The 12,287-nt window shown below is 40.0% G+C and overlaps 1 protein-coding gene across 3 annotated transcripts in view; it reads right to left on the reverse strand.

Annotated features, from left to right (window-relative positions):
* pcxb (pyruvate carboxylase b) overlaps positions 1-12,287 on the reverse strand; it is a 237,790-nt gene that overhangs the window by 2,962 nt on the left and 222,541 nt on the right. For all 3 annotated transcript variants that reach the window (XM_079588533.1, XM_079588534.1, XM_079588535.1), the window contains exon 20: positions 8,550-8,690. In XM_079588533.1, the coding sequence (XP_079444659.1) occupies positions 8,550-8,690 (141 nt within the window). The remainder of the gene's footprint in view (positions 1-8,549; positions 8,691-12,287) is intronic.

Here is a 12,287-nt window from a genome sequence, read left to right on the forward strand (position 1 = left end):
TACTAATTAAACTGTGCTTTGTTTCTTTTTTTTTTTTTATCTTGATATTATTGCACAATATTATTGTTTGTACTATATTTTTGAGCAAATAAATGCAGCCTTGTTGATCAATAGAGACTTCTTTCAAAACCTTGAAATCTTAACGACCTCAAACTCTGGAATGGTAGTGTAAATAATTATACTTTTTAGCATAAATAACAAAATAACATATACATATATATATATATATATATATATATATACGTATACATATATACATATACACATACACTATATAGGCTACTATACTATATATATACTATTTCTAATGTTATTTAATTCATACATACAGTATAAGGGGCTTTCGCACAGTGTAGTTCTAGGAACTTAGCCACCAGGGTGGTTTCCCAAGGAACATTTTCCTGGTCGCATTCGCTCTGTAGTGACTCAAGTCGCGCTTGTTGTTGTGACTTTTATTTTGACTGCGCGGTGGACCTTTATTTCGATGACGCTTAGAACGCCAGCCAGAGCCTAAGCAAACAAACAGTGCTCGCATTCTCCGCATTCATTAGTTTACGATCTGTCTAACAGTCTTGATAATAATAATAGTCCAATAATACGTTATTAGATAGAACTGTTATACATTGAAAGGAGATAGTATATTAAAAGGTATTAAGTTAAGCCATGTGGTTGATGTCCAGTGTTGCTACCTGAGCAGAAATACATAGGCCTAATCATGTTTTTCTTGGTCCCCTCAAAATTGCGCTGACTTTTCTCCTTAGCGCAAGGGTTAAGAGGCTAATCCATCACTGAGGCCCATCTATCACTGTTTTCCATGTTCGTAGAGTTAGTTTGTGGAGTAAATATATAGGCTATAATATCTGTGTGTTTACACAGCTTTAGTGGGTGCTGGTGTTTTGCATGCGTTGGCCAATTGGTGAACAGTGCTGGTTTAGACCCTACTCTGAAATAGGAGCTAAATGACTTCCTCCAAAAGGAGTTCCTAGAACTAAAATCGTTCCGAGTTCCTGCAGTGCGAACACACCAAAAAAAAGAAAAAAAGAGTACTTCCGCCAATAGTTCTAGGAATTATGATAAGGTTCCTCCGGTGCGAAAGCACAAAAACACAATATATACAAATATCATTAGAAATTGATTATATGTTCATTAGAAATAAATAGTATATTTAAGTGATGGAATTTTATTTCACAACTGGTGTCACATAGCTATTGTTCCCCTAACTTCACAGCTATGATGAATAAGGAAGAAACCAGCGACAGTGTTAGTATCTGTCATTCATGTTAAACGTTTAACAAATAGCCTGGGGATAAATCAGATTTAATTTTCATTTCAAAGGCATACAAAATTCAGACAGCAGAAGAAAAATGTTGGACCAGCAAAAATGAACTTCATGTGACACGAGGAGAAATGCTCTTGCTAATTGTATTGAGGCAGAAGGCGAGCTCTATTGAGCATATGCTGAGCAAGTGTCATCACTCTGACTTATCTGTGACTGAAGACACTGAATGTGTTTGAATGTGTGACCATCCACTGTCTGCCGAACAAGACAATAATAAACCAAAAGACTATTTACAGAGGATCGAAACCATCTTCCAGAGTAGGACATGTTGTGTTGGGTTCTTAAGATAATAAAGAAGACGTAGCTGGATAGATTCACATGGAATACTTTATTAAACACTCTTATTCACTAGCATAACTCTCCTCCACTCGCACCCGAACGCCCCATACTGCCACCCAGTGTCCTGGTAGCATATATATATATATATATATATATATATATATATATATATATATATATATATATATATATATATATATATATAATAGATCACACCACATCTCCCTTTCTGAAAAGCAATAGACTGTGACCTATATAATTACATATATATATATATATAATTACATATATATATATATATATATATACTAGATTGGTAAAACTCTTAAACCAACTTTTGTATCCTTACAAAACGTATCTTAACTATAACATGTCTTTATAATAACACTTGTCTTTCCTGTAAACATTAGTGATACTGAATTACACCCAGAAATATGAACTCCTTGAGGCCTCTTTAAGCTACACATGAACACACATTAGTTACCCTAGACAGTTAACACAAACCAGGATTCAACTTATTACAATTATTAAACTGTTAGAACACTGAAATTACTAAACCTCCTTGTTTAACCCCAAAAACATTTAGCATACTTTTTCCATAGTTCTCACAGATTCAGTTTATCTGGCTTTCTAATAGCCCTGCCAGATCTGGTTCTCAAAGTTGTGGGAGTGTTCTTATGCCCCTCTGTAGACACATGTCCAGAGTCTGCAGAAGTATCCTGCACGCCAACCCCTGCAGCATGCTTTAGTATGTTACTGCTGTTGTCTGCCGACATGGGCATGAGGTGACGGCGATTCCTCCTTAAAGTGCCTTGTGGTCCACTGACCAGGTAAGATCTAGGTGTTTCATGTGCGGCTGTCACAGTACCTGTAGATCTTGTATCTGTGATCCACACTTGATCTCCTGGTGACAGGTCAGAGAGAATTCTCACTCTGTGTCTGCGGTCGTAGTTACTCGCATCCATCTTTCTCTTCTCCCTTTCTTTTCGCTGCACAGACCAAAGATCTGGGATGGCTGGCTCCAGCACTGCTGGGAACGTTGGCACCGTGGTGCGCAGGCGGCGCCCCATAAGCAGCTGTGCTGGACTAAAGCCGTTGCTCAAAGGAGTGCTCCTGTAAGCCAGCAGCGCACGGTACGGGTCAGTTGCTTTTTTCAGCAGGTTTTTAACGGTTTGGACCGCACGCTCTGCCTCACCGTTGCTTTGAGGGTATCTTGGGCTGCTCGTTACATGCTCAAACTCGTACTCGGTGCAAACTGAGGCCCGTTGTCTGTGACTAGAATTTCCGGTATGCCGTGCCTGGCAAAAATTGATTTGAGGTGTATTACCACATCCGCACTTCTTGTCGGGCTCAGCTGGGCCACCTCCACATACCTGGAAAAATAGTCCACAACAAGAAGGTAGTCCTTGTTTTTCAAAGTAAACAAATCAGCCCCTAGCTTCTGCCATGGCCTATCGGGTAGTTTGGAAGGCATAAGAGGCTCAGTCGCATTGGCACGTTCTTTAACGCACGCAGTGCATTTCAACACCAGCTCTCCTATTTGGCTGCTTAGCCCCGGCCACCATACGGATTGCTGGGCTCGTTCACAACATTTAACTATCCCCTGATGTCCTTCGTGAATTTTCTCAAGCACTTTATTCCTCATTACTGAAGGGATAACTAGTCTAGTACCCCGCAATAACAGTCCATTGTGAGTGCTGAGAACAGCCCTTTCGGTCCAGTAAGGTTTTACTAGCACGTCCAGTCTGCTGCGATCTGGCCAGTCCTCAATGCAGTACTTCATCACCTCGGCGCACACGCTGTCTGCACTCAGCTGTTTCCGCAGCTCGGACAGGTAAGACTCACTTGCAGGTAAGTGTTCCATTACAGAGTCCACATATATGTTTGTTTCCTCCATTAAGCCATCTCCATCTGTCACGCCATCTTTCAGCGGCGCCCGTGACATTGTATCTGCAGTAGTAAGGCTTTTCCCTGGGACGTGCATGATTGTGTACCTGTACCTCATGAGCCTCATCCTGAATCTTTGTATTCTAGGTGGGAGAGAATCCAGCGCTTGTCCGCCCAGCAGGCTCACGAGGGGTTTGTGGTCTGTCTCCAGCTCAAAATGGAGACCGATGATGAAGTCACTGAATCTTTCGCACGCCCAAGTCAAGGCCAGTGCTTCCTTCTCCACCTGAGCATAGCGTTGCTCCGTGCTTGTGAGCGCCCTGGACGCATATGTCACCGGCACCCAGGTCCCCTTGCATTTCTGCAGAAGTACACTGCCTAGCCCATATGACGAGGCATCAGATGAGATTTTCAGTTCTTGGTTTGGGTCGTATAACTGCAAGACTGGAGTGGACGCTAGCTCTTGTTTGAGGCTGGTGAATGCCATCTGCTGTTCAGACCCCCAATACCACATGTTCTTTTTAGACAACAGGTCTCTGAGAGCTTTGTCCTTTTCAGCCAGGTTGGGCACAAACTTGCCTAGCTGGTTCACCATGCCCAGAAAGCTCCTGAGCTCACTGATGTTTTGTGGCGGAGGCATCTCACGCACAGCACGTGTCTTATCTGGATCTGGACTTATCCCATATGCTGAGATGATGTATCCGAGAAACTTCACCTTGGTTTTGCTGAAGTCACACTTGGCTGTGTTCAGTGTGATCCCAGCCGCCTGTGCCCTCTGTAGGACCGCATGCACCCGTGCGTCGTGCTCTGTCTGTGTGGAACCCCATATAAGGACATCGTCCATGTGGCAGACGACTCCTTCCAAGCTCTCTGTCACTTCCGTTACCATCCTGTTTTGAAAATGTTCAGGAGCAGAAGCAATGCCGAATGGTAAGCGGTTGAAGAAGAAGCGCCCGAATGGGGTGATGAAAGTGGTGTAATGGGCACAGTCTTTTGATAATGGGATCTGCCAAAACCCCATGTTAGCGTCCAGTTTAGTGAATATCTTTGCTCCAGACAGCATGCCTAGCGTCTGGTCCACAGACGGGAGGATAAACTTCTCCCTGCACACCGCAGCGTTGAGGGGAGAAAGGTCAACACAGATCCGGATTTAGACTTTTGATTTCTTAGGTGCGACGACCATGCCAGAGCACCACTCTGTTGGCTGCTCAATGCGGCTGATTACTCCTAGCTGCTCCATGCGCTGGAGTTCCTGCTTTACTTTTCCCATTAAGGGCAGTGGGACACGACGAGGCACCTTCAAAGAAACGGGCTTGGCATCTGGTCTGAGCTTAAGTGTGTACTGCTGCTGTACTAAGCCTAACCCACCGCACAGCTTTGGGTATTGTTGTTTTACAGAGTCCAAGTCGATGCCATTTACTCTGGCCACCAGTCTGAGGTTAACTGAGGCGGGCCTACTCAGCAGAGCTGTGTTTAGGTGCTTAACTACATAAATGTCCTCTGTGGTGTGTTTATCACCACTTTTCAGTATTTCTTTAGCCACACCCAATACAGAAAGAGGTACACGCCCTGGCCCAAACAGCACTTTATTACATGGAGTGAGGTTGTATGTGGTGCCGCTGCATATCTGTTTGTACACCTGCTCCGGTATGACAGTAACATCGGCACCTGTATCTATCTTGAACCTCACATTCGTTTGTCTTACTTGTAAGTTTACAGTCCATGCATCCTCTCCTGCATCAATAGTTCCCAGGAATATATCATCATCCTCTGTGACAGCACTCACGCTTTTAGTAGACTTGCATACTTTGCCGTAATGCCCTCTCTTTCCGCAGTTGTGGCAGTCTGCATTCTTTGCTGGGCACTGGAATTTAGCATGCTGATTTCCACATTTAGGGCACGACTTATGCTCTGCTCCTGATTGTGCTTCATGTTTGTCTTTGTACTGTTTAGCTGGCTGTCTTTTATTTTTCCATGCTTGCTGTTTTGCTTTCTTAGTGTGCACTGCATCCACTGAAGATTTAATAGCATGTGTAGCATCTCCTCTCAGATCTGTTTGTTGCCGTTTAATGTCTTCTGCTTGTCTGACCATATTAATAGCTTTTGCCAGATCCAGCCTGCTCTCCATCTGCATTTTCTGTGAAAGCACGTTGTCTCTGATGCCTACTACGATCCTGTCCCTCAACAGTTCATCGCGCAGTGCCCCGTACTCACAGTTTTCAGCCAGTGCATATAGAGCAGTTATGAACGAATCGGCAGATTCGGACGGCCCCTGGGCTCGCTGATTAAATTTAGCCCTTTGATATATCACATTTTTCTTCGGCACGAAAAAGTTTGTGAAACCGTCTCTGACGGAGCTGTACACCAGTTTAGCTTCGGCGGTTAAAGTCAGCCCTTTTAAAACGTCATCTGCCTCATCTCCCATGCAATATATCAGCATGTTTACCTGGTTAGCATCTGTTGACTTATCCAGCTCGCTAGCCACTCTGAAGCGCTCAAACCGTCTAATCCATTTTTTCCAATCTTGTGGCTTTGAAAAGTCGAAGGATTCCGGCGGATTTATTGAGAACGTTGCACATGCTTTAGCAAGAGGCTGTGCTGGAGGGTCGTTCTGTTCACCCCCGGCAGCTTGCTGTCCTCGTTGCGATTGCGACATTCTTGCTTAACTTTTGCTTCTCCACTTCTCATATAAGTCCGCTATCCTGACACTCACTCTAGCTCCACTTCTGACACCATGTTGTGTTGGGTTCTTATGATAATAAAGAAGACGTAGCTGGATAGATTCACATGGAATACTTTATTAAACACTCTTATTCACTAGCATCACTCTCCTCCACTCGCACCCGAACGCCCCATACTGCCACCCAGTGTCCTGGCAGCATATATATATATAATAGATCACACCACAGGACAGACTATTATTTGTTTCATTTAGTAATGAACCATCTTAAACATGATGTGGTTTATGTGTGGGCAATGAAAGTGAGAACTTCAGTTTAGTCAAATCATGCTATAATCCGCCAAATTATTTTTTACAAGCAGTGTGATGCAGTTAAAATTGCTGTGTCCACGGCTGACATAAAGTTTGGCTGACATAAAGTCACACATGTTCCATTCGACCGTGAGTGGACTGCGAAGTGGACATCACAGGGTATTTTCGCCATCCTAAGTGAGATTTCAATCCGAAGTGAGTGAACATGTTCAGTTTGAAGGGAACTGCAAACGCCATAGGGAATAAGGGAACATCGATACATCACTTCACAGGAATTGGAGAGCAAAAATCACCCAACTGTCTTTGTGCATCGCATCACCAGTCAGAACTATGGATGGAGCAGAGTCATTGAAAGAGTTCTTAAACGGCACTGCGATGGAGGAATTTACGTATGCATTTTAAGTAGCCTATTTATACATTTTATTATTATACAAACTAGAGTATTTATGAATGTTATGGCGATGAATGTTACATTTGCATATTCTATTGTACGAATAGGCTTGACAAAGTAACAGTGTTGAGAAGCGGATGAGGCTCTGTAATTTTTTATTTTACTTAATTTAAGTCAGGAGTAGGTGGAAAAGAAAGCGGTCAAAGCGCACAAGATAAGACCCAGACCATGGATTAAAGGGGTGGTAAAGTATGATTTCACTTTTCCAACTTTAGTTAGTGTGTAATGTTGCTGTTTGAGCATAAACAACATCTGCAAAGTTACAACGCTCAAAGTTCAAAGCAAAGGGAGATATTTGCTTTTAAATAAATCGTTTTTTAAGGACTACAACAAACGGCTGGTAGGGACTACACGACATTCCTCCGGGTTTAGTGACATCAGCAAGTCTAAAATGTACATAAACCCCGCCCCCGGGAACACGCAGTTGAGGGAACAAGTCAAATATTTGTATAGTATTTTGTCACAGAAGTGAGTCAGCTCAAACTTTAGCATCCATCTTTTCACATGCAATCGAAAGTCACTCTGTGTGCATCTGACAACAGTTCCTATACGAGCGATTTATAGATTAACATGACAGAATATGCTAATTGAAGATATTTAACGCCACATCAGCAACATAAATTCATCAACTAACCTTTCAGAGACATCCTGTTGCATTCTACATGTTGTCTCTCCATCTTTGTCTGACTCAGTTTTGACATTAAAGACAGAACAGTTTCTGTCATTTTAGTGTGTCTGCATGAGGTAATAGCAGCTGCTAACACACACATGAGCTCTTGAAACCCCGCCCTCTGCAGCAGCTCATTTGCATTTAAAGGGCCAGACACAAAACGGTGCGTTTTTGCAAATCCTCAAAAAGTGAAAACTTTAACATGCTATATAAAAATATCTGTGGGGTATTTTGTGCTAAAACTTCACATACACACTTCTGGGGACATCAGAAATTTATTTTACATCTTGTGAAAATGGCATTTTACCACCCCTTTAAGAACATCAAATCATAATTTATTTTCATATAGCAATAACCAGTTAGTATTGCTTCAAATCTGTTAATAGTCTATTAATTTCCGCAAGTCATTCAAGAAGGCTATATAAACATATAGCCTAAGTTTTGATTATATTACATAAAATACATGTGTTTTGTATATGTATTGTATGTTTTTGTATATGTATTTTATATATTTTAAATTCAAAAGTAATTTATAATATCTATTTATGTGTTATCTTAATCTGCACGACCCCGTCGTTAACTTTCTTTGATGACGTTTGCAAGAGCGATTATTGTCAGCGAAGTCCACTTCAATAGTGAACACAGCGTAGGAACCCTGTCGAATGGAACGCAGCTATATTTTACGCCCTAATAATTTAAAAGATGTTTTTAACACTTTTACCTCTAAGTGATAAACGCCTATGACAGCAAGAACAAGATCATTTTTAGCTTATGACAGAAATTATTCACACCTCGAGAGAGAGAGAGAGAGAAAATGGAACATTCGCAAAACATGTCTGAATGATTGAGTGTACTGTTTGCGTCAGGATAATTGCTTTTCAGTGATGAAACAAACCAATCTAGGGAATAAAATAAACAGCAAACAGTTTACCTTCATTGCTGCCGTATCCTTGACCAAGACTGAACGCAGCTGGCCGTTGAGTTCGAAAAACACTTCTCTCTGACCAGACTTGTTCAAGTCACCCAAGGCCAAGGCTTTGATGTGCAGCGTTTTCCCTCTCTCTAACTCAACCTGCGAGAGGAAAGAGCCAGACACATAAGAAGACATAATGAAGAGCTAGGTATGAGAAATGAAAAACGGCGACTGAGCTGAAAAAAAAAAAAAAAACCTAAACAAAAACAAACAAACAAAACCAGATTGGGGCACACAAACTTGGGTAGAATTAAGGCAGATTAAGGGATGAGTGATTAGCTCAGGCCTCTGGGAGGCATTAGGTCTGTACACCATGTGCTGTTTAGCTGTGGAGGGGATGCTATTTTGGGGTGTGCTTGCATTTGCCTCAGTGACAGCTTAATATAGCTCATGCTAATCTACGCTAATCAGCCACGACTAACATCCCATTTGGACAGCTCGACTGGGTGGAGAAACACACCACGAGGCTGACTCCAGCTCCTTTTTCGCCAGCTCCTTATTCGTCGAACTATTCGTTCCACCTTAAAAATGTTGGATGGTAGTTAACCCCTCCCCCTCGATGCTTTTGGCAGTATTTCTTAAAGGAACAGTTGTACGTGAATTATGAGCCTGTGGATCGGGCAGCATTTCTCATTTAACAGTGAAAATAAATATTCCTGAAAATATGATCTTATCTGCCTCTATAAATGGTGTAAGCTACCTGGTAAATTAAACCAGAGTACTTATTTTGTATTTAAGTTCCATTTCTTCCACACACACACACACACACACACACACACACACACACACACACACACACACACACACACACACACACACACACACACACACACACACACACACATTTATATATAGATGAATAAGAATATATATATACATTTATATATTTATATATATATATATATACACGCACACACACACACACACACACACACATACATACATATATATATATATATATATATACGTAGAGGTCTAGATAATTTCATTCTTAAACGAAATCAAGCATTACAACATTTTCTGATGTGTTATTAACGAAATATGGTACCCAGAACATGCCTCTCCATGCAGCTTTGTGTGCCGACGAAGCATACTGGAGGTGTCATTACTTAATTATTTCACAAGTTCTCAAAAAAACAAGCATGTGGAAGTATAGATAATTTCATTCTTAAATGAAATCAAGCATTACAACATTTTCTGATGTGTTATTATTGAAATATGGTACCCAGAATATGCCTCTCCATGCAGCTTTGTGTGCCGACGATGCATACTGGAGGTGTCATTACTTTAATATTGCACAAGTTCTTAAAAAAACAAGCATGTGGAAGTATAGATAATTTCATTCTTAAATGAAATCACGCATTACAACATTTTCTGATGTGTTATTAATGAAATATGGTGCCCAGAACATGCACCTTTATTTGCCGACAAAGCAGACTGGAGGTGTCATTACTTTAGTATTTCTCAAGTTCTCAAAAAAACAAGCATGTGGAAGTATAGATAATTTCATTCTTAAATGAAATCAAGCATTACAACATTTTCTGATGTGTTATTATTTAAATATGGTACCCAGAATATGCCTCTCCATGCAGCTTTGTGTGCCAACGAAGCATACTGGAGGTGTCATTACTTTATTATTTCACAAGTTCTCAAAAAAACAAGCATGTGGAAGTATAGATAATTTCATTCTTAAATGAAATCAAGCATTACAACATTTTCTGATGTGTTATTAACGAAATATGGTACCCAGAACATGCAACTTTATTTGCCGACAAAGCATACTGGAGGTGTCATTACTTTATTATTTCACAAGTTCTAAAAAAAACAAGCATGTGGAAGTATAGATAATTTCATTCTTAAATGAAATCAAGCATTACAACATTTTCTGATGTGTTATTAACGAAATATGGTACCCAGAACATGCAACTTTATTTGCCGACAAAGCATACTGGAGGTGTCATTAATTTAGTATTTCTCAAGTTCTTAAAAAAACAAGCATGTGGAAGTATAGATAATTTCATTATTAAATGAAATCAAGCATTACAACACTTTCTGATGTGTTATTAACGAAATATGGTACCCAGAATATGCCTCTCCATGCAGCTTTGTGTGCCGACAAAGCAGACTGGAGGTGTCATTACTTTAGTATTTCACAAGTTTTCAAAAAAACAAGCATGTGGAAGTATAGATAATTTCATTATTAACTGAAATCAAGCATTACAACACTTTCTGATGTGTTATTAACGAAATATGGTGCCCAGAATATGCCTCTCCATGCAGCTTTGTGTGCCGACAAAGCAGACTGGAGGTGTCATTACTTTAGTATTTCACAAGTTCTCAAAAAAACAAGGATGTGGAGGTATAGATAATTTCATTAGTAACTGAAATCAAGCATTACAACACTTTCTGATGTGTTATTAACGAAATATGGTACCCAGAATATGCCTCTCCATGCAGCTTTGTGTGCCGACAAAGCAGACTGGAGGTGTCATTACTTTAGTATTTCACAAGTTCTCAAAAAAACAAGGATGTGGAGGTATAGATAATTTCATTCTTAAATGAAATCAAGCATTACAACACTTTCTGATGTGTTATTGAAATATGGTACCCAGAATATGCCTCTCCATGCAGCTTTGTGTGCCGACGATGCATACTGGAGGTGTCATTACTTTAATATTTCACAAGTTCTCAAAAAAACAAGCACATAGAGGTATAGATCATTTCATTCTTAAACGAAATCTTGCATTACAACATTTTCTGATGTGTTATTAACGAAATATGGTACCCAGAATATGCACCTTTATTTGCCGACAAAGCATACTGGAGGTGTCATTACTTTAGTATTTCTCAAGTTCTCAAAAAAACAAGCATGTGGAAGTATAGATAATTTCATTCTTAAATGAAATCAAGCATTACAACATTTTCTGATGTGTTATTATTGAAATATGGTACCCAGAATATGCCTCTGAATATGAATATTACACCTCCAGAATATGCAAATAAAGGTGCATGTTCTGGGTACCATATTTCAATAATAACACATCAGAAAATGTTGTAATGCTTGATTTCGTTTAAGAATGAAATGATCTATTCCTCTACGTGCTTGTTTTTTTGAGAACTTGAGAAATACTAAAGTAATGACACCTCCAGTATGCATCGTCGGCACACAAAGCTGCATGGAGAGGCATATTCTGGGTACCATATTTCAATAATAACACATCAGAAAATGTTGTAATGCTTGATTTCATTTAAGAATGAAATTATCTATACTTCCACATGCTTGTTTTTTTGAGAACTTGAGAAATACTAAAGTAATGACACCTCCAGTATGCTTTGTCGGCAAATAAAGGTGCATATTCTGGGAACCATATTTCGTTAATAACACATCAGAAAATGTTGTAATGCAAGATTTCGTTTAAGAATGAAATTATCTATACCTCTATGTGCTTGTTTTTTTGAGAACTTGTGAAATATTAAAGTAATGACACCTCCAGTATGCTTTGTCGGCAAATAAAGTTGCATATTCTGTGTACCATATTTCGTTAATAACACATCAGAAAATGTTGTAATGCTTGATTTCATTTAAGAATGAAATTATCTATACTTCCACATGCTTGTTTTTTTGAGAACTTGAGAAATACTAAAGTAATGACACCTCCAGTCTGCTTTGTCGGCAAATAAAGGTGCATGTTCTGG

Source organism: Phoxinus phoxinus (genome assembly GCF_949152265.1).
Source record: "Phoxinus phoxinus genome assembly, chromosome: 2".
Classification (NCBI taxonomy): Eukaryota; Metazoa; Chordata; class Actinopteri; order Cypriniformes; family Leuciscidae; genus Phoxinus; species Phoxinus phoxinus.